This window comes from Amblyomma americanum, chromosome 2 (assembly GCF_052857255.1).
Source record: "Amblyomma americanum isolate KBUSLIRL-KWMA chromosome 2, ASM5285725v1, whole genome shotgun sequence".
Classification (NCBI taxonomy): domain Eukaryota; kingdom Metazoa; phylum Arthropoda; class Arachnida; order Ixodida; family Ixodidae; genus Amblyomma; species Amblyomma americanum.
The window spans coordinates 45,466,560-45,489,183 of NC_135498.1; the positions used below are offsets into that span (position 1 = coordinate 45,466,560).

A 22,624-nucleotide genomic window follows, 5' to 3' on the forward strand; every position below is an offset into this window, starting at 1 on the left:
GATGGGGTTCAAGATTTCGCGGTCGAGTTGGAGCAGGACATCTTGTGCGGATCTGTGTGGGCGAAATCCAAACATGGTGTCCGCGAAGGTGTGGTGTTGTTCGAGGTATTCGGACAGCCGATCTCGTACCATCGTCTCCATCAATTTGCCCACACACGAGGTGAGAGAGATGGGGCGGAGGTTGTCCGTGTCGATTGGTTTCCCGGCCTTCGGGATGAAGGTGACAAGGGCCGTCTTCCAGTCAATGGGGAGGGGGATTTCCCTCGTCCAGATCGCATTAATGTATTGTAGAAGGCACTGGTACGCTGAATCAGGAAGGTTCGCCAAAAGTTTGACGGTAACCTTGTCCCGGCTCGGCGCGGTGCCCCTCTTCATTATGGCCAGACTGGCCCGCAGATCGTGAAGCTGGAAAGGCTTGTCCAACTCCGAGTTTTCCCTGCCTGCGTAGGAAAAGGCCGATGTGCGGCCGTCCTGAGTTGTGCACAGGTAGCGATACCGGAGTGCTTGTGCCAACTCTGTTGTATTTCCTTGGAATGAGTGCATGGCTTTGTGTAGTTGCTTGTGCGTTTCTGTGCGGGTCTGCGTTGGGTTGATGAGGGCTCGGAAGAGCCGCCATGTGTTGCGGCTCGACATTTGCCTAGCCGCCGTGTTGTAGCGTTCCACCCAGTTGGAGTCAGCGAGTTGGGCCGCGTACTCTGCTGCCTGCCGGGTGAGGTCCGCAATGCGCGCTTTGAGCTTCTTGTTGTGTTTCTGGCGCTTCCAGCGGCGCGTAAGGCCGCGGCGCGCTTGCCAGAGGTGGAGGAGGTGGTTGTCCACGTCCGTGACTGCCTCTGTGAGCTGTAGCTGCTTCTCGTGGGAGCGAAGGTGCGATATGACTAACTGGGACCAATTCGTGTAGCCTTGCTTTGTGATGTTCGTGTTGGCGTCGGATGGGAAATTTTGGGGAAAGGTGGTCCAATTGGGGATGTGTGCTTGTGTGGTGGGGCGCTTGAGGGGGCGTGTAAAAACAGTTGTGTTGAGGATGCAGTGGTCGCTGCCGAGGGTTTCCTCGGTGTTGATCCCGTCAGCGCGTCTTATGTTGCGAGTGAAGGTGAGGTCCGGGCATGTGTCTCGGGTCACCAAGTTGCCTGCGCGCGTAGGAAATGCCGGGTCAGTGTGGAGGGTGAGCCCCAGTGTGGACGCCAACTCCGCCAGCATGCGCGCTCCGTTGGCTCGCGGGTGAACGTTACCGCGGCCCTATGTATGTGCCTACGGAATGTTTAACCTTTCAAAACAGTACGTCAGCCTAAAACTTTTTTTTATGTTTTCGTTCTCTCCGCTCCTCTAGTAATAATAATACTCCGATATGCCAAACTTTTCAATGGGGCCTTTTTGCGTGTCTGATACCTCTTTCTTGATGCAACGACGGAGAAATGACGAATTTTGATGCAAAGCACAGCTTACGCAGTAGTCCTGCCGTTTAGCAAATTCTCTTTTTCCTTTGCTTTCTTAGTCAATGCTTCGACGTCGAGGTTTTGTCACGACGCTGACCTTCATTACAGGAACAATAGATGATCCGGGCTTGGGACGTACACTAAAGATTTCTCAAAGTACAAAACGCAATTGTTCAACGCAGGTCCATGTTTAATGTCTCTAGAGACATTAATCATATGTATTATTGCTCATGCCTTTTGTTCGTCAAATCTAAAATGCTTGTGAAAGACTTCTGCGGTCAGCGCAGCATGCTTGCCTACGTCAAAGCCGTGAAAATATTTTTATTTTTCGCATGATTTCAGGAGGGGGGAGCATAGGGGCCGGATAAGGCTCCTGTATTGTTTAAATGTAGCGCATAGTTTTGATCCAGCCGCCGCGGTTTGCAAAATGCCGGTTGGAGACACGTGACCTCTTCGCCTTCACGCTCCGCCCAAAAGTTCCAGATCGCGCTGTACCGTAGAAATAAACGGACATTTGCGCTTGCGAGTGAAGTGAGCCGATTAGGTAAACGAAAAGTGCTTCACGACCCTCTGTTGCATTCTTGCTGTAAATGAGAAGTTTCTAATTACCTTATGACTTGAGCAGACGCGGGAATTGTGCATGAATTCAGCGATTGTAGCGTGACACGCTAGCACTACGCCGGGCTTCTGCTAGTTTGGTTGCCGCAGCCGCGCGGAAGATGGTTAAAGTTACTTTACCCATCACCCAGTTAACCGCCGCGGTGGCTCAGTGGTTAGGGCACTCGGCTACTGAGTCGGAGTACCCGGGTTCGAACCCGACCGCGGCGGCTACGTTTCGATGGAGGAGGAACGCTAAGGTGCGCGTGTGCTATGCGTTGTCAGCACGTTAAAGATCCCCAGGTGGCCGAAATTATCCCGGAGCCCTCCACTACGGCACCTCTTTCTCCCTTTCTTCTTTCACTCGCTCCTTTGTCCCTTCCCTTACGGCTTGGTTCAGGTGTCAGCCGAGATGCGAGACAGCTACTGTGCCATTTTCCTTTCCCCCAAAACCACATTTTAAACCAATTTGTTTTTATTAAGTCCTTTAAGATAACGGTTTTCCTCTTTGTTTTCTTTCCTTTTGCCGCCTTACACCAGTTATTATTATTATTTGCCGCCTTACACCAATATTATTGCTGCATTTTATGTTATTAAATGTATGTCCTCCCACTCCTCTCTCTAATGTTTTCGGGCCCTAAGGGCATATAAATAATGAAATAAATAAATAATTAAATAAATAAATAAATAAATAAATAAATAAAAAAATAAATAAATAAATGGCCTGACAGGATCGGGCGCGGGGACTTTGTGCCCACTGCAAGCACGTGACAATGTGAAGTGGGTGAATTTGCAGTGAATTTAAAGCGTAAACGCTATGACGGGCCTAACCTTGTGTAGCCTTTCATCTTGGCAGGCGGGCTTTTCTTCGTGCATGTGCTGTTGCATGAGCAATACCTCAGCAACGTTTATATTGGTTTCGGCATATTTTTAATGTGTATATATATATTTGTAGATAATAAGCATCGTGATTTCACACCCTGTAATACTCACGAATAGCGTCGGATTCCAATACAATGCGTTTGATTTAAGTGCCTGCGAAGCGAGTCTTGGCTGTGACAAACAGATGGTCGGTTGGCTGAGCACTGAGCCATTAGAAAATGAGGTGGTCTAGAGAAGTGTTTTAGAGCGACCCTTGACATTTAGATAATTTAATCCGCCTGTTTAAAGCAGCCATACAGGTAAATAATTTATTTTTGTACATAATGCGATTATAATGTATCTGAGTGTGTTACACTGCGCAATTTCAACATGCCGGTACCGTTTAATGTATTCTAAATGCGATAGCGTGTATAGGTGAACTTACTGCGGGCTTTTGTGCGTACAAGCCATCCAAGATCACCTGCACAAACTCGTAGTCGTAACAATGCCAGACGTGCCAGACACTGATTTTATTGTATGCATTAAAGGCACACGTAGTATTATCGCCATGCATATGCGCCACACGCCAGGCATGTCATACGGTATGCAGCTGTTTTTGCGGTGGCTTTAAAAACTGACCGAGAAAGGACAGCTTGGGATTAGTTTTTTTTTGTCACATCTTGCCTTGTTTTGCCGCAGGGCTCTGCGCGAGGTAAAATTAAGGCCAGTGTGTTCTAACATTCTGCATAATATTTTCATTACAGGACCCATTAACTATTACAGGACCACTTCACTATGGACTAAAATAAAAGCCAGTTTGCAAAGAAGTGTTCGTTTTGTTCTGCTGCACCTAAAAACCGCCGAACTCAGATAATCTTACTTATAATCCAAAGTTTCAATGCAACCTTCGTGCTCTTAGTCACCCCTATCACGCCAACCTCAACCACACCTTTCTAATCCTATGGAGCAAGACGCTGCTCCTCCTTCCAACCCTCAGCCTCCCCCAAGGCAGAAACGCTCTACCAATCCCACCTCCGAGGAAGAGCCTCAGCCCAAAACCAAGCTCCTCACCATGGCTAAGGGTCGACACCAAAATAAACACGCCAGAAGCGCGCATATTTGCAACACTCGACGCCAGACTAACTACTTTTGAAGTGAAAATCGCACAAAATCTTTCCGAGATTCACAAACAATTCACGGACCGCCTCGCGGCTGTCGACGCCCGACTCCCACCTCCTCCCCAAACCCACCCTCAGCCACTCACGCCCGTTCGACATGGCGCCTCGCCAGCAAAGTTGGGTACGGCAGTGGAACTGCAGGGGGTACCGCAATAAGCGGGGCAACCTGCAGAAGCTGCGCACAACACACCGACTCCCCGCCAGACGTACTGCCGTCCAAAAAACTAGTGGCCCGGTCATTTTATCGGGCACTGGAGTCTACAATCCACCTCACTTTGCCGGTCCCAGACACCGCGATCCTCCTCCAGCGCAATATCGCTGCCATCCAGCACAGTATCGACAGCTCAGAAGCAGAATGCTCGCTGCTTGAAATCATCCTCCGTAGAAAAGTAGACCTATTTTTTTTCTCCTCAACCTCGATACACGCCTCAAGATAGAGGACCCAGTCCTCCTTAACCCCCTCCAAAAGGTATCCCGCCCAGCGGCAAAGGCCGACTCCTCATAGTTGCCGACTTTAATGCCCATCACTCCACGTGGGGTCATCACAAGGCTATTGTTAAGGGTACTAAATTCTGGCTCACAACCCAGAACCTCGGCCTCACCATATTAAACGATCCCCAGACCACCACCCGCACAGGGAGCAGTGTCAGCATAGACATACCTCCCAAGACCTCACCCTTATCAGACACATACGCAACGGGCACTAGTTCAACACTGGTAACACTCTAGGAAGTGATCACTATACTCTCTCCACGACCTTCGACAACCCCCCCCCCCTACAAACCCCTCCCTTTCCGTGCCCGAATCACTGACTGGGACAAATTCAGACGCCTACGCGACCAAACCCTCCTTCAGAAATAAATGGCCTTAACGAGCGGGTACACACTCAAAGAAGACATTTCAGCTACCACAGCGGACACAGCAGCTCTTGAGTCCCTCCACGAAAGAGATGTAAAACTCCGCCATATGTAGGCAAGTCCAGCTTTCTTGGGCAAAAATATTGAAAATTAGAAAATTGTAAGTCACTGTTATGGAAATATTGAAGATAGTGGTTCATTATTCTTATATGTAGCAAAATCTTTCTTTTAAAGTGTTTCTAGCGATCGCATCGAACAGTTAGGACTGCCATAGAAAACCAATGAGGAAAGAAGCTTTTGGCGATGGAAAAAACGTGAATAGAAAAACAAGTTCAAGACTGCCATCAGGTGATCCGGGGATATATTGATTGTACAGTAAAATCTTACATTATATGAAAAAATGGCGTTCATAAACGGTTTACATCTCAAAAACTAATTTGTTCGGAATTGCTGGGTATGCGCACGCCAGCCTCCTGAAACACTTGAAAGGTCAACGATACAATCACCAGCTGCGTCGCAGGATCACAAAGCTGGAGCGCAAAATCGAAGATTATGCACTCAGTCTGATGCAACAGCAGTGGGGACAAATATACGAAAGCATAAACGGACAGCTGCGTGAAAAAGAGTAGTGGCATCTGCTGCAACATCTGCTCAATCCCACGCAAACAAACTCATCCCAACGCGACCTTCTGGCGCACATCTTTCACCAGTTCCAAGGCATTGAAGTGGATCTGTTCTCTAGAGATTTACGGCAGCGATGTCTAAACGCTGTTAAGTTGTCATCCATTCCCAATCTTCACTATTCCTTTTATGCCGATCCTGGTCACGTGCGAGACACTCTTCAGCAGAGCATGGATCTCATCTCCTCCTTCCTTGTCCAGGTGGGCCTGTCTTCCGCGCCCGACAAGCCCGAACTATAGAGTTCTTCTAAGCCACTCTGCCTACCAGGAGCTCACAATTCACTGATCTCCTTTGCCCTGGCCGGTTCCTTACTCCCCAAAGTTTCTCATTGCCGCGTTCTTGGCATGCCTCTGCATGCCGCCAAGAACGTCCAGGCTTTCCATACGGCTGTTCCTACCTGTCACTCACCAACTTCGCCAAGTTGTGAGACGGTGTTCCGGCCTACGGGAAGTGCGCGCATGCCAACTGGCTCATGCGCTGGCTCTTAAGAAAATGTCTTTACTTCGTACCGCACGTCTCCTTCACTCTGACCCAGCTGAACGCTCTCGCAACCGCCTCCACGGCCTCGATAAGGTTGGTCTTCACCTTCCCATGACCACCTCCGGCGATAAATTTTAGGCCACTGGTCTCTTCCACCCTCTTCACACTCTCCTTTCTCTATACCGCGATCGACAAGTGACTCGCCTCTCAAGTACAGCTCACGGGCGCTGGATTCTCAACTAGACTACTATTCCCCTCATCCAGGCTGGCCCTCCTCCTATTCTCTCCTCTCCAGAGCCTTCTAACCTGCATATACTTCCCCCCAATATGTCACCAGTCCTGCATGCTGGCCGCCGACATGCTGTTGCTTCTTATCATAGCGTCCCTTTCAATTTTCATTGAGTGGCGTACACGGATGCCTCTTACGTGGCTCCTCACAGCTGTTGTTGTTATCGTCGTTGTTGTTACCCTAACACAATAGTACATGCCCACATAGGGGATGGGCCAAGATTTTGGGGGCACAGAGAGTTTTCCGGATAAATATTTCCTGAACGAAAATAAAATGAATGCTGAGGAAAGAAGAAGTAAACAAAAAAGAACAGCGAAATGGAACGGGATATGCATAACGCACGCAGGATATGTACACTGAGGTTTATAGCCGAGTGGTTAAATGATAATGATAATTGTAAAATAAAAATAATATTTAAAGAAAAGTTAACGAGGTAGTCGATTTGATTCCATTCAAAAAGTTTGGACGGCGGTAAAAACAGAATTGTGGCTGTACCCGAGTATGGTGGCTCTAGACGACAATATGACAGGGCTGCTCAAAAATTGTTGCCTCAAAAGCGATTCCGGTAGCCAAGTCCTCTTTCGTCTTCTTCTTCTACCCCTGTCACTCATGCTAACGTGCTGTTCGTATACGCCCGCCTGAACTTCTCTCGCTCGAGGTCCTCTCCATTATTCACGTCACTCAACATTTTCATTCACTCCCACCTGTGCCTGACTCTACCACCTACACTGACTTCCAGGCAGCCCTTTAACCAAAAACACTCCCACCACATCTGTCCATGAAACTCGAGGCCACACTTGCGTCGCTGCAGCCTTGCCCCATCTTCATGCGATGGATGCCTGGGCAGTCGGGGACTGACGGCAATGAGGTGGTTAAACAGCTCGCCCGTGAAACTCCTGTTCGGGCACCATTCATACGTTCATAGGGCATTCGTCCTGGGGGATTGTACTTACTCTTCAAAATTCGCTTTTCTCTTTCACACCAATCATAACTGCGGCTGGATCGATCGCGGCCAATACAGTCCTAGCGGTACCGTTCACACGCCCATTGCGTTGCTTTAACGGTCGTTGGGCTAAACCGCGACCGGCTATAGGATTAAATATTTTAGGATAAAAACAGTTACTGTGGTGAAACCACGCCAGACACATTTATTGTGGCTTCGCAGTGTTGTGTTGGCGAGTTTAGACCGCAAAAATGGAGTCCAGGGTAGTCTACTGTGTTATCAAAGTACAGCAAGCCAGCGTTCGTCGACTGGCCTTTGATAATGGCCTTTCGTCTTTATGTCGGCGCATAAGCTTCCGTGTGGGTGCGTCGCCGCCCAACTTTCACCTGAGTAGAAGTAGATTTCAAGGTATAAATTTTTGCGCAAAAAAATTAAAAAGCTTCAACGTAACTGAAACAGTTACTTCCCTTTCGTTCGCACCCAAGATGAAAAATTGTCCTTGCAGCCGCCGCGGTGGCCCAGTCTCTTCCGGCTTCCGTGGGAGACGGTCGAGTGATGGGAAGCTCTGAGCGCGCTTAGTTATCGGTCATGTCTGGCCGAGGTTTCGGTGAGCGACGACCACCAGTGGGTTATCGCTTAGTTTTACCTACGCTGCCTTCGGGAGACGCGATGAAGACAACGATTTTTCTTCATTGCGATATTGCCGGGCGGACTTATCGCGTACAGGATTTTCGTGAGCCCTTCGAAACGGCCGGTGGTCCACCCTTTGTGACTGGCATTGGGGCCTTTAATATGTCCCATCTGTGTATGTTGAAGTTGAAAACTGCGGAAGCGAATGAACGACTGCTGACAGAAGGAGCACTGGAAGTGAAAAAAAAAATTGGCGGTGGTTTAGCTCTGGTTAAACCTGGAGTGACGCGATAGCTACAGCTGGCCGGGTGGAACATGCTCAGTTGAATTGCAGTCAGTCATTCGCCGCTCCGTTTCGCTGGGCGTTCCTTCTTCATCTTCGCCCCACTTGACAGGGCGCATTTGCACAGCTGTTGCAGCTCGGTTTCGCCGGCGCGCCGCCCCGCCAGCAGCAGCAGCTGCTCGGCACTACGTGGCTGGTGACGTGACCAACCACGTGACGAACCCCGTGATCAGCCACGGCGCCGCGCCACCGGCATCTGCTCCGCACCACGTGACCAATCACGTGACAGCGTGGCGGCGCCGCCATGCTGAAGGCACGAAATGCTACTGTACTGTAGCTATCGCTACAAAGACGCTATTGTGCGGTCATTGACCCCAACAAACGTGAGTTGGTCTTCAGGGTGCACTAGGTGCCCTTCTACGTGTCGAATGAATCTGTGCAGAAGGCGTTGGAAAACTTCAGAGATGTGACAGAAGTCGCTCACGAGCAGAAACAAAAGTTGAGGATGAGCACCAAACAGACAACATGGCGCTTGGTTTTCGGCCACGATTCAATGTTTGTGTAAGCCATGCGGCTGGCTCGTCGACGGGATGGTGCCTTTTTCCGAGAAAAAACATAGGCATGGTGGAGGAACAAATAGTAACTTGTGCAAGGGGGCGGTTTATTGTGTGTGACTTCACATACGATAACACTCGCGGTGAGGGCTGTTGTCCTGTATGCTTCTACGATACAAAAGGAACGACGCGGATTCCTTGAATGCACGAGCGCTCATATAATTGGGAGATTTCAATTGTTTTGGACCCTAAAGATTGTTCAAATGAAAATGTGTCAAAGACCGGACTGCTGATTTATTGAAGAGTGTCCTCAACGAGTTCAGCATAGAGGACGTAATGGGCCTGGCGAAAAGTCATAAACATGTGCATTTTACGCATTTTCAAGGTAGCAGCCACGCACGACTGGACAGAATATATGTCTCGCCGGAGTTTTCGCCTTCCTGTGAGGAGTATGAAGTGAAGCAAGTGTCATTTAATGAGCACTGCCTAGTTACGATAACTGTGGGAGGAAGGAACGAGGGTAAAGCAAAAATGAATTGGGATATGTGGAAACTAAACTTAAGGCTTATAGAAGACGACATATATTTAAGAAAAGATAAGGAAAGCATGGATATGTTTTTTATAGCGAAACAGAGTGTATTGAAGCTTGGGAACGCAGGAGGTGAAAATCCATGCCACTGAGCATTCAACCATAGTAAAGTATGGGGGAAAAAAAAGAAAAGCAACTGCGAGAGCTTCTAGCGAATTTAGGGCGTGAAGAGTAACAAACGCCGGGCATGTTCATGCATGATATAAAAGGCGTCAAAGTTAGACTAGAAGCTCTAGATGCTCAGAAGTACAGAGGGGCAGCGATAAGAGCACGCACGGAAAAAATAGCTTACTGGCGAAACGCCAACAAAAGGCGCGCTCTCAGATGAAAAGCGATACGCGCGCTCGAACGAAATCTCAGTTATCGAATACAAAGGACAAATGCGCGATGATCAAAGCGGATTTTCTAGTGCATTCGTGGAACATTATCGTGAGCTGTTCGCAAGCAAAGCACCAAGTGAGGAAAGGTTTCAGGAAAACTTTTTGCCACTTATGCCAATATTAGGAAATGAGATTGCTGAAGAACTAGAGAACGTAATAAGTATTAAAGAAATAGAGACAGCAATTGATGAATTGAATGCCGGAAAGTCGCCGGGACCTGACGGTTTGAGTGCGGCCTTTTATAAGAGCTTTAAATAAATATGAACTTTTCACTATGTTTTATAAGCTTTTCAAGGAGTGTTACCAAACTGGTACCAAACCAGCAACTCGTTAAATACTCTTCGTATTCCCCAGATCCCTAGCTGGGGAATACAGTACGAAGAATGATGTCCAATCACACGATGGCACTGATGGTACCACCCACGACAGGGCGGTCCTGATGTTCTCTCGCAGCTCGGTTGAAGGAAAGGGAACAGCACCCGGTCACGTTGTCGTTCACGCGGCCTCCAGGTGGGCGCGCACGTGAGTCTGGACCGCGCCCATGTGGACCCGGAAGGCGCCTGTGTGACACAGGAATGCAGGCTGTCTCCCAGCAGGGGTTGAAAGATCTTGTACTGATGACCGGAACGCGGAACCTCTGTCGAAGGCGCAGCTCTCGGGCCATTGTTCAACCCCAGCGTGACTGAAGAGGGCAACACTGATCTTGTACTTCGTCGTCTGATGACCGGAACGAACACGTGGGGACGCTATTATCGTCGCTGCACCCGATGTTCCTGCAGCCACGTTTTTTCCACAGGGCTCATTCACCTTCGCGGTGGTGTTCAGGGAATCCTCCCCATGTCCAAATTCGCCGAACTCACAGCAGGAAGGGAGCGCGAGCACAACAGCGGTTTTCTACTGGGATGTTTTGCAAAGGACCCTAAAAATAGACTTGTCGTTGACATCGTGCGGCATTCGGTAACTGACCACTGAAAGTGATGTTGCACATATTACCAGATTATGTTATTTGGCTTTCACAGCATTTGGATGACTAGGATGGCTTTTAGACATGGTAATTCACACATTGTGACACACACACACACACATGCAAAGCACGCGCGCACGCTGCCGGCTTTTATCGGGACTATAATATTGCTTTCGCATTGAAAGAAAGGAAGCTTCCTCAATGGGACCAATCTTCAGCATAACGAAGATGACGAAGCTACGCTATAGCGCAGGCTGTAGAGAACAAGTCAGGCTGTGCAAAATTTCCTTCTAGGAACACAGCGACTCTCATTGTGAGATTTTTAAAAAATTTACTCTCCCCGCTCAGTCAATGCAAACTTGAAACATTCATCATCAGCTTGACTACACCCACTGCTGGGGAAAGGCCTCTTTCATGTCTCTCCAATTAACCCTGCCCTTTGCCAGCTGTGCACACCGTATGCCCGCAAACTTCTCAAATCTCATCCGCCCACCTAACCTTCTGCCACTCCCTACAACGCTTGCCTTCTCTTGGAATCCACTCCGTTACTCTTAAGGACCAGCGGTTATCCTGACTTCGCATTGCATGCCCTGCCCAAGCCCATTTCTTCTTCTTGATTTCGACCCGCGTTTGTCCCGTTTTCGATCTCATAGCTAACAGACCCCCTGTCGTTGCGCCGTCCAGTCTGTCAGCTTATGTCCTATTATTTCTCCTTCTACCCCTCTAAACACTCCTGTTTCCAGCAGTTCACCGCCTGTGTCTTGGCCACGGCCCCGTAGTGGGCATGAGCCATCTTTATTTGAGGCCAACCAACCAGGTCCCGGCTCGTACTCAAGCCAACGGCAACTGCTTCATTGCCATATATATATATATATATAGGGCTTATAATGCCATTTCTGTACTCTGTAAAAGCAACGAGCGCTGAAAGACATCAATTTCATGTACCGAAGAACTGCGTGCGCTGGGAACGACTACGCGAAAATAGCCGAATTACGAAAAGCGTTGCTGAATAACCTGATTTCTATCCGAATTTGAACCCAAAAATACCACCCGATTTCGTATTCCCATAAGAAATAAATTCCGAAAGCGGGCGACGTTACGATGTGCTCGAAGCCAAGAGAGAAATCGTCGAGCCCGCCCAGACCCCACAGAAAGCTTCACACGACAGTGCAGGCGCATGAATAATTTCGAAGCGTTTCTTCTTCGCCCCTCACGTGCACGCTAGATATCCATATCGATATTGATATCAATATCGATATCTATTCCCTTACCTAATTTTCAGTTTGTTAGGTCGCCCTAACCTCCTGCAACCTCCTCTGCTACGGAAACAGAGTTACACAATTTTTGTTAGGTCATCTCACGCTTGCCATATGCAATCTGCAATTTAAATAGTCACCGTCTTGTTATGGCCAATCCCACTTGTGGGTATGTGCCAATTTGTGAGGGGAACAACAACAACAACAATGCCGTCCAATGCTGTCAGGGTGCCTTGCACCGGCCTAAGGCAACAGTGCCACATTGAAGGAATGTTGTTGCACTATGGCGTCGCCAAGGCTGACTCGGTTTTCATCAGTTAGGGAAGAACACCAAGCTTTAACCGAATATAAAGTCTGCATTTCCTTAAGCGCGAACTAAAAGTGCATGAACAAAACTATCTCAATGCTCTATTTTGCGCAACGTCTGCAACCTCTGCGGAACTGAGGACGTATAGTCTGTACCAAAAGTAAGCAGGCTTCACTTCTCACTCGTATACAACAGCGCTTACGGCACCCCTGAAGGCCAAAGTGTTTTGAAAGGTGTGGGCCGTCCGTCCGTCCGTCTGCAGTTTTTTCGACGCTCAGAACAGTTCGCTTGTTAGCATTCGCTACCATCATCAAAAGACTGCGTGCCAAATGAAAGGGGCATGTCTATTACGCGAGTAAATGCGGTATTCTGTGCTGAGAAGATCAGAAGCCGTCGACTCTAAAATTTGTTCCTACTGACGGTTACCAAGAAAGACAGCGGAAATAAACGCGGCACACCCGAAAGAGCGAGGACAGTCAGCTCATCCAGCGAGATGAACCTTTGCTCTCACGCCGATTGTGGGCAAAGTCACCAAATGTCTTTACCTATATGGCAATGAATGGGTATGGTGCTAAAGGACTTGCATGTCTCGGAGATGCCGGTTGCGCGAGAATGCCTAGGCTTCTCGACTGTAGGCTCCCTGAAGATGTGAGTCAGTGCGCACCTCCGAAGCCCGACTCTTTGCCCAAATCGGCGCAGCTTCGGTCTGTTTGCGCCAATAGTGCCCTTAGAGCCCATCAGAAAGAACTGTTCGGCGTCATGAGCGTACTCACTTCCCTAAAAATATTTCCAGAATTTCGTTGCAAGCAACGAACGACAACGTGTTTCAAAGCGGCAAGCTATACGCGCGTGCCTCCCTAAGCACGTCATCGTGCCCGATGTAGCAATTTTATGCCACCAGACTTCGCAGCCGCCTCCCCCCGGAGTTTGTTTTACTAGCAAACAACAGAGTGCACTTTTTCCTGGGGCCGGAACAGAATGTCATGAGAAAAGGCGCTGCCACCTTATCCCATGTTCGAGCACAAAGTTGAACCATCCTAACCGACTCATTAGCACCTAACTTTTCTCTTTTTTTCGTTTGTTCTATCTCTTTAGGAGCATTGCTAGTAGGGCCGACAAAAGTAATTCCTTTGAGCATCTTTCGACAACCTATTAAGCTTTTCTTCATTGATCGACGTAGAATACGGCGTCCTTGTGACGCTGAGTATACTGGCTGTGCGACTTTTTGATCCTTTAATTAGCTTAACAACTTTTTCCGACTCCTTCCCAAAGATGGTGCTAATAATAATAATAATAATAATAATAATAATAATAATAATAATAATAATAATAATAATAATTGGTTTTGGGGGGAAAGGAAATGGCGCAGTATCTGTCTCATATATCGCTGGACACCTGAACCGCGCCGTAAGGGAAGGGATAAAGGAGGGATTGAAAGAAGAAAGGAAGAAGAGGTGCCGTAGTGGAGGACTCCGGAATAATTTCGACCACCTGATGCTATCTCGCTGCCTTTCAGATTTGAAATATTGGCTTCATTCCCGAACTTTTTATTTCATTCTTGAAAGTGCTCATATTTTTTTACGGCGCGTGGATTCTGCGCAGTTCCCCTCTGTATGTTTGTCTCTATAATAATCTTCAGCTGGAATGATGCGCGGAGGGGGACCTCTCTGCATTGTAGAGACGATCAATATTCGCATTGTGTTCGCCTTCTATCGTGTAAAGGGCACCCTGCTTAACCACTGATTCGGTCTTGTCTCTGTTCAAGTTTCTTGAACGCGATTTAACTTTTTATCTTTTTAAGGCGAAAGCCTTACTTGCCTCATGAGTCCGCAGGAAGTGTTCGCCTCACCTATCAATAAAATAACGTCAATACTAAAATAAATAAAAGAATAGAACAGAATAAAGAGCAAGAACAATAAAAATTAATGAAAATAAACGTAAAAATAAAAATTGAAATGAAAAGTAGTATAAAATAAAAATAAAATAATACAAAAATATGAAATATATAATAAATCAAATTGAAAAAACAGCAGAAAAAAAATAAATGAATACAATGCGAACTGGCGTGGTGGAAAAAACCCGCGTTCTAGAAAGTTCTATTCTTTCGCATTCCTGCTTGTAAACAGACTTCGGTGCCCTCAGAATTTTTACCCAGCAGCGCGTTTTTTATTCAATCGCATAATCATTTTAACACGACAGCGTTAAGGAGCTCGTGTCGCAGAAAAGCCGGTGTCGCCGGTGGCGTTGGCCGTGAGCGAAAAATGGCGCATCTCGGTGGACACCTGAACCGCGCCGTAAGGGAAGGGATTTTCCTTCCCTTACGGCGCGGTACGGGTGTTCAGCGATAATTGTGAGACAGGCGTCATTTCCTTTCCTTAAAACCAATTTTCATTTCATTTTCCTTTTCTTTACGGCCCGGTTCGGGTGTCCACCGAGATATGTGAGACAGGTGTCCTTTCCTTAAATTGTCCAACGGGCCACGCGTCGCGCCGAACGGGCATTCCGTGCACTCCTTGGCAACGCTGCAACACGCTGTCGCGTCTCACTCTTAAATACGAAGCTTAAGCGTCCTCCAAATTCTTTTCTTCCTTTTAACTCATGCCCCGCCGCGGTGGCTCAGTGGTTAGGGCGCTCGACTACTGATCCGGAGTTCCCAGATTCGAACCCGACCGCGGCGGCTGCGTTTTTATGGAGGAAAAACGCTAAGGCGCCCGTGTGCTGTGCGATGTCAGTGCACGTTAAAGATCCCCAGGTGGTCGAAATTATTCCGGAGCCCTCCACTACGGCTCCTCTCTTCCTTTCTTCTTTCACTCCCTCCTTTATCCCTTCCCTTACGGCGCGGTTCAGGTGTCCAAAGATACATGAGACAGATACTGCGCCATTTCCTTTCCCCCAAAAACCAATTATAATAATTATTATTGAGCTCACAAAATTCACTTCAACTCCAGCTGGGGCTCTCACAGTTATCTCAACAGTTTATTTTTGCATTGTTCTGTCCAAAAAAACGGAAGGCGGCTGAAGTTTAATTTATGAAGCTCCTTGAAGCACATAATAATAATAATAATTGGTTTTTGGGGAAAGGAAATGGCAGGATTACCTTGAGAACCTGACCCGAGTACTGCATCTCTTGAAGGAAGTCGGTCTGAAGCTGAAGCTCGACAAATGTAGCTTCATGGATCCGCAGGTGGAGTACCTGGGCCACGTTGTCACGTTTGCTGCTTTCCATTCTCATCCAGATCAGAATGAGGCCGTGCTGAAGGCCCTGAAGCCGGGTGATGTGAAATCACTACAAAGCTATTTGGGACTCGTAAATTTCTACCGGTGATTTCTGCCAGGTTTATCCACTATACTTTATCCGCTGAACCAGCTGCTTGGAGCCAATACAGAGTGGATATCGGGTGCTGACCAAGAGCGTGCGTTTCGGTAGAGCAAGGAGTTGCTGGTGTATGCTGCTGTTTTGGCACACTATGACCCTGTGAAGCCCTTAGTGTTGATTTGCGATGCATCACCATATGGAGTGGGCGGTTGCGCTGACTCACCGTGAGGACCTAGGTGCTGAACGTCCGATCACATGCCAATCGGACTACGAAACTGAGCGTGCAGGAAAACCGCGTCCTGCTGGGCTCACGAGCTGTTATTCCTAGTACCTTCCAACCACAAGTGTTGCACCTACTTCATGAAAGCCAACGTGGTATTTGCAAAAAGAAAGCAGTGGCTCGAGGCCATGTGTGGTGTTCGACTCTGGATGAAGACATAACTAACACAGTGCCGTACAGCATGAGGCTCCACCAAAGGAGGATTCAGCACTGGATGTGCCAGATGCTTCGACACTCTTCATTGTGTGCCGCAAAAACCGCCAGGGCGAAGAAGTAAATGCAAAAACCAGGGGACCCTGTGTGCGATATTCGCCGTGAGTCCTGTGAACAGTGCCTTCCCTGCGCGGGTGGGGAGGGGTGTCGAGGTTGGCCTCTGTGTTTCTTTGTTTTTCACAGGCTATCTACAGAGGGCGACACCGCGCCATCTCTTGGTTAGCGGCGCAGTTGCGTAGCGGGCGAACTGGAATAAACAGAGTTGTCTCCGGAGTCGGCGGGGCTCGTCGCTTGCTTGCGTTCTCCTTGTTCCACGCGGGAACAAAACGTCACAGTTTCAGCACAAGATTATGCTGGTCGAGGCGCTCGAAGAGCCGGAGATGGAATTCTTGATCAGCCGTAGAGCTGCTGGTGAACACAAATGGAAGTCGAACGAAAAACCAAAAATGGAAGTCGTCGAGTGATCGTATCTATGAAGCGCTGGATGCTTCTGGCGAGTTTTTCAGGTCGCAGGGCAGGCGCACAGAATGAAAAGATGTGCTCATAGCCGTCTTCACGATTTCATTTCGCCTGACAGCGATTTGATGGTATGCCGGAATAAAATTGATCCTGCTGTGAGTTTTGATTCAGACAAGACGGCCCCTGAAGTCATGGATCGGAGTCGGCGGATGCTGGCCTTGTTTTGCTTTCGCATTGAGAGCATGGTCGTCGCCGCAAGACCACCAGTCTCCGATGTTGAGTTTAAGCCGCATGTGACCCGTGGGCCATTATTTTCTTTAAGAAACCTGTATAATGGTGAATTGAAGCATATGTTCAACTCGGGCAGCGATTTAGAGCAGCTCAGTAAGGCGTCGAGGTCTAGGCGCTTCTGGTGATCTGTTAGCGGTAGCGTGATGCCTCACCTTGTGCTTTACGGGCAGTGCTGTGTAGTGTGATTTGGGATAGCTGGGAATTCGGCTTGGGCCTTTTCTTAGCATGAGATGCTCGAAGGAAACTGGTTAGACTTCTTTGCAAGTATAGCAAGCGACGGTCATGAATGGGTACGTCCAGGTTTTAGGAGATCAGAAAATCTACCCCCCGGTTATCAAAGCTTACGTTCGCAACCACGAACAGTAATCTCTGCAGGTATCTGATTCCAACGAAACCGCTATTTTCCACAGTCAATGTAATACGATAGCAGTGGTTTTGGCTTTGTGCAAAGCGTATATAGACTTGCAGTGTTGGACGGTGTCCGGCCGTTGGGGGACGATACAAAGCTCCTATTCGGTGTTGACCAACGGGAGAGTGTTGGAGATGCGGAAAGCCACAGTGAACAGGCAGCTGGAATGCTGGCCTGTGTCACACGTTTCAGCTAGCGACTGGACGATGCGTTTTCCGCCCGTAAGCAAGGTTGTGTGTAGTGGGTGACTTGTTCTCCTAAACGATGGTGCTTCCAGCAAACCCGCTGTTCAGCGCCGCCTGACTGGCTGCAAGACTTCTTTCTCTGTACACGCTACGATGACCGGCGCATGGCATGTATTTCCTCCAGTGTGCCAGCTGCATTAGACGGTGATTTCAGACCAGTAAGGAAGTGACAGAAGCTGCTTACAAAAGTCGCTATGAAAAGCTAGAGGGGCGGGACTATTATTATTATTATTATTATTATTATTATTATTATTATTATTATTATTATTATTATTATTATTAGCCTATCAAAAGATGGCACATACCCACACTGGGGGATCGGCCAAGAATCGGGTGGCTATTCACCTGAACGCAGTTAACAAAAAGGAAAAGCACGTGGGAGCGCAACACCGGTGAATTTTTCGTCATGAACAGAAAAGGGATGAGTGTTTTGATTTTAAAATTTTAAGAGTAATAATAAAGAGAGGGATTAAATATTAATGATTTAGTCAAAATGTAATAATTGATATAGTGCCCGGCGGCTTTAAACTCAGCAGCCTAGGCGGAGCTGGTATAAAAGGAAGCCAATCAGCTCAGCTATCGCATTATATTACTAGGCAACACAAGGCTCGTTCGCCATCCGAGGAAGAACAAAGGCGAGCAAGACGCGCGGGGAAGAAGAGCAGTGTTGCTGTGGCACGAGATTGTCATATTTTCGTTAGAAGGAAGAGTATAAAGGCATCGATCAGTGACATATATCAAGGCACAGCTGGTGCTGTCATTTAAATTCAGACTTAAGTAAACACCCTATTTTATTTTCGGGAAGACTTGGTAAATATATTTAAAGAGCGTTAAGTGTTTTGAAAATTAGAATATAATATCTTAGCAGTGGTGCGCTGCTTAGAACTACGAGAAGGAGGAGGAGGAGGGGGAAGACGAAGACGAAGTGCCCCTGCTAAGGTGGCTGCACATCGCTCCTGTGAAAAATCTCGCCATCCGCATAAACACGTTCCTTATATCAATAGAACTGACTTCGCACCATCTGAAGAAGGTCCAGAGGCTCATGCGCCGTCTGACTGGGTGGCAGTAAGCCAATGTCCTTTAGTCATCCCGGCAGCTGGACTGGGTTCCGAGGCTAGGCCTAGAGCCACCGGTGACTCGCTGGCAGAGGTGGCTTCGCCGGCGTCGGTCCCTGCTCCCGCTCCATCAGCGGCCGCGCATATCCCGCATTCTTGAAATGCACCTCAGCCCGTGAGCGATCTGGCCTCTGGGCGGAACTCGGCAATGGCTGCCCAGCCTCTACTGCTGGATGGGCTTCAACCGTGCAGCGTGAGGAAGAGAGCTCTCAAATGGACCTGTCTTCAGCACCTCCACCCGTGCCACCGGCTTCCCGCAGTTCTCTAAAGCGCCCATCAGGGGACACTGCGCAAGATTCGTCTTCTGCCAACTGCAGCTCACAAGGCAAGCGTTCCTGTCCAGCGTATGCCAACCAGGTGGCCATGCCGACATCGGGATCGGTATCGTATAAAGTGGTCATTAAAGCTCTGGCAGCCAAAAGCCTGACAGACATTCTGAACAGGATTCTTCAGGTGAACCTGGGCGAGTGTCTTGGGATCAAAGGTTTTCGTGGCTTCACGTCTAGAACGAAATCTAATACCATCGCTGTGTGGCTTCCGACTTTGGCTGCTGTCGAGCGTCTGCAAACGCTTAAGTGCATATCGATTACAAGCGAGATCTCAGTGCCGGTCCAGGTGTACCTAGAAGAAGGTTCGGACCTACAACGCTGTGTTGTAGGTCCAACGTTGACGTTGCCGAAGACCAGAGGACCCTCCAGCGTGAGCTGTACTGTCCAACCCACCGTGTCATCCAAGCACGGTATATGGGAAAGGGGCGCTCGTGCGTCGTCACACTACAGGGCCCACCAACTCTCCCAGAACGACTTTACTACTCTGGCTGTATTCTGCGGCCTCGCCCTTACAAACCGAGTGCTGTCTACTGCTACAGCTGTTTCAGACCTGGCCTCATGCGCCGATCATGCCCTTTTTCAACGCAAGATGAGGCTCGGTCACAAGGCACACCGTCTTACAGGTGCGGACTTTGCAAGACTGACGACCACAAGGTCACCTCTCCAACTTGCCCAACAAAACAGAAAGCTACTGAGAAGGTTCGGCGTGGGATCCGTAAGCAAGTGCCTCCGATTGAAAACAGAGCCCCGATACAGACATCCAACAGGTTGCGGCTCTTCAGTGGGATGAAGACGACTGGCCGGAGCTTTCTGAACCCAATCCACCTGCAGCCCCTGCCCAACCGTCGTACAGCGATAAAGTGCGCAAGAATCGCCGTCGCCTTCAAGCTACACAAAAGCACAGCATACTGGAACCTCTGCGTGAGGACATGGCAGCAGTTGACGACCAAATTGCACGCCTTTTAGCCCAGGTCTCTAAGCTACGGCAACGCCGTGAACTGCTTGCACGCCGTAGACAACCAGCGGAATCCCACTCCACGCCAATCAATGCCGCAGTGCCTTCGACTACGTCGAGCCCTCATGCGTTTTTCGCAGACTCTACCAGGTGTTCTGCAGCACTGCAGGATAACTCAGCATCCCTCCTCCGATTTATGGTAAACCAGTTATCTAACCTGACATCAGTTCTATCACAACGCTTGGAAGCCTAATCGAAAATGGCGAGTACACGTTGTTGTGGTGTGCTCCAATGGAACTGCAGAGGCCTCTCTACAAAGCTGGGAGAGCTCAAACCTCGACTTCGCATGAACAAGCTCCAGGTGTGGGCCCTGCTACTGCAGGAGACCAATGCCTTGCCATCCATTCCGGGCATTAATGGATACATGTCTCCTTCAATGAACGACCGTCGTGCGCAATTTCTGCCCCTCCGGGAAAGGCGGCCGTGTACGTTGATGCTTGTTTTCCTCAAGTTCGGCTCTCTCTAGAAAACTGGTGCACCTCATATCAAGAGGTAGTCGCAGTGGCTGTGAAGCTTCCCAAGACAACTGTTGTGGCCGTGTCATACTATGTAAGACCCGCCGGTGGAGCTCCCTCTCGCATTAATCTGAGGTGGTTATTAACCCTACGACGACAGCACCCAGGGTGGTCGGTTTTAGTCGGTGGTGACTTTAACGCCCCTCATCCGGACTGGGGGTACCACACTCAAGCCTTCGTGAAGCTCCCGTGAAGCTGAACTTTTTTCATTTATTTAAGCATCTTACTCATCTTTCACTTCATAGTTTTTATGCCCTGAGGCAATAAACATCGCTTCAAAAGAAAGGAGGAGGAGGAGGAAAGGCAGGGAGGTTAACCAAGAAGACGGAAAAAAGTAACGGGATAAAGATAAGGACGGCTAAATGCACTTCTATGCATCACTTTACATGCGCGTCAATGTGTTTCATAGTTATAAGGAGCGCAGCAGTATGACAATATTTTGGACAGCATGTTGACCGTGTCGATATTTGAGGTGCCTTTGTAAAATAAATGTTGGAAGGGACGCGCTGAAGTTTCTGCTGCTCTTTATTTCTGCGCTTCCAGGCTTCCCTTTCCATGTTCAGGGCGCTCCGTAGATAGTTGGGGAGGGCTTTTCCCAGAGTGAACACAGAGTTATAGCTGGAAAAAGACTTGACACTAACTTTTATGTATTACTGTGCCCATTGCTGCTGAGGTTTCTGTTCAAGAAAATATTGTTATACCGGCTACGGGTCTGAGAACGGACACTCTGTCAGCTACATGTAGCCACCATTGCTAATGGTGCCGTAGTATGTATGCCCAAGAGAGAAGGTTGGTTCACCCACTAAGCCTTAAATTTTACTTGTGGGCATCGGTCACAAGATCCACGAAGGTAGAAGGGCGGGGGCTTTCTACAAAGTCTCCACTAACTATGAGAGATCAAGCAGCGGTAGGGCTGTGATGACCATGATTCAGATTGTGCGTGCTCATGTCTTCCAAATATGCGTAGAACGTTGGAGGGCTTCTGAGGGGCTAGAGCGGTATCCCTATATCACACACACACACGCACACATGTACCGAGATAAAACTGTATACTTACTCAGTGATGAAGGCAAACGAGAGAAACATGAGCAAAACGAAGCCTCCAGCTTTCATTCTGATGCAGCCGTCGCCTGTGCTAGGAAAGTTTGAAGGTCCAGATTAATTTGAGCTTGCATTTATATGAACAGTCACATATTTTTTTTTGCTGGGCAAATTTATTCCTCATCACGGGCACTTGTATTTTCCAGGGATATCATTGGTGGTCTTCACTACTGAGAAAACAAAAAGAACAGGCATTGAGATGGATCATGTGGCCTGCTCATATAGACTGTCACGCTGTTGCAACATCGCTGTGCTTGCGCAGTACGCGTCTCTGACTGCAAACAAGAACTTTTTTATCATCTATTAAGAAAAGAATCTCAGCAGCTGTCGTAGAACGGGAGGGAAGTTCCAATCATACATTCACAGTCGCAAACAACACTTCCTTTTCTGCTCTTCTTACTGTTGACTTTTAAAATCTACAGTTCAAGTCCCATCATCTTCGGCCATGTTTTCTAACTGACCTTTCTAACATGGTGAAAGTGGCTGCAAGTCTTCAATACCTCGTCTTCTACACACATCAGAGATGCGAGAAAGGATTCCATAAAATAGTTAAAAAACGGAAATCCATCGTTTTGAACTTCGTGCGGCTCGTCGTAGGGCTTAAGTTTTAAAGGAGTAAAAATACACTTTTTGCCTTATGAAACTGCCCCAGTGCGTCTCCGCTAGCAGGAGATTCATACCGTGCTATATCACATACCTCCTCTGCGAACGAGCACGCAAGAACAATCCAAGAAAATAAGTCTTAAATTCAACCTACTTAACCCACTTAACGCAGGCAGAGTTGAAATGCGAAAGGAACTGAAGAGCTCGAAAGATGGCAACTTAGCAATAAAGAAGGAAAGTGATCACAGAGGAATTTCACGCCAGCTTCAAGCTGAAATCAGTGAGAATGACACCAATGTCTTTCACCCAGTGCCATCAATAAAAAAAAAACTGCCGTTGACATGGTCAAATTTTTCTACCTTACGGATGGACATAGAATGCTGAAAGGCACCAACGAGCAAAAACTAAATACATCACCTCTGGATTTCAACAATTCATCAGTAGAGAGTTC

General features: G+C 48.2%; 1 protein-coding gene across 3 annotated transcripts in view; it reads right to left on the reverse strand.

Moving 5' to 3' along the window:
• LOC144121155 (nucleoside hydrolase-like) overlaps nt 1-21,619 on the reverse strand; it is a 44,403-nt gene extending 22,784 nt beyond the window's left edge. For 2 of the 3 annotated variants that reach the window (XM_077654152.1, XM_077654150.1), the window contains exon 1: nt 21,527-21,619. In XM_077654152.1, coding sequence (XP_077510278.1) covers nt 21,527-21,582 — 56 coding nt within the window. In that variant the 5' untranslated portion in view covers nt 21,583-21,619. The remainder of the gene's footprint in view (nt 1-21,526) is intronic. The other variant, XM_077654151.1, reaches the window with a different exon arrangement.
• Nucleotides 21,620-22,624: the final 1,005 nt, after the last annotated feature.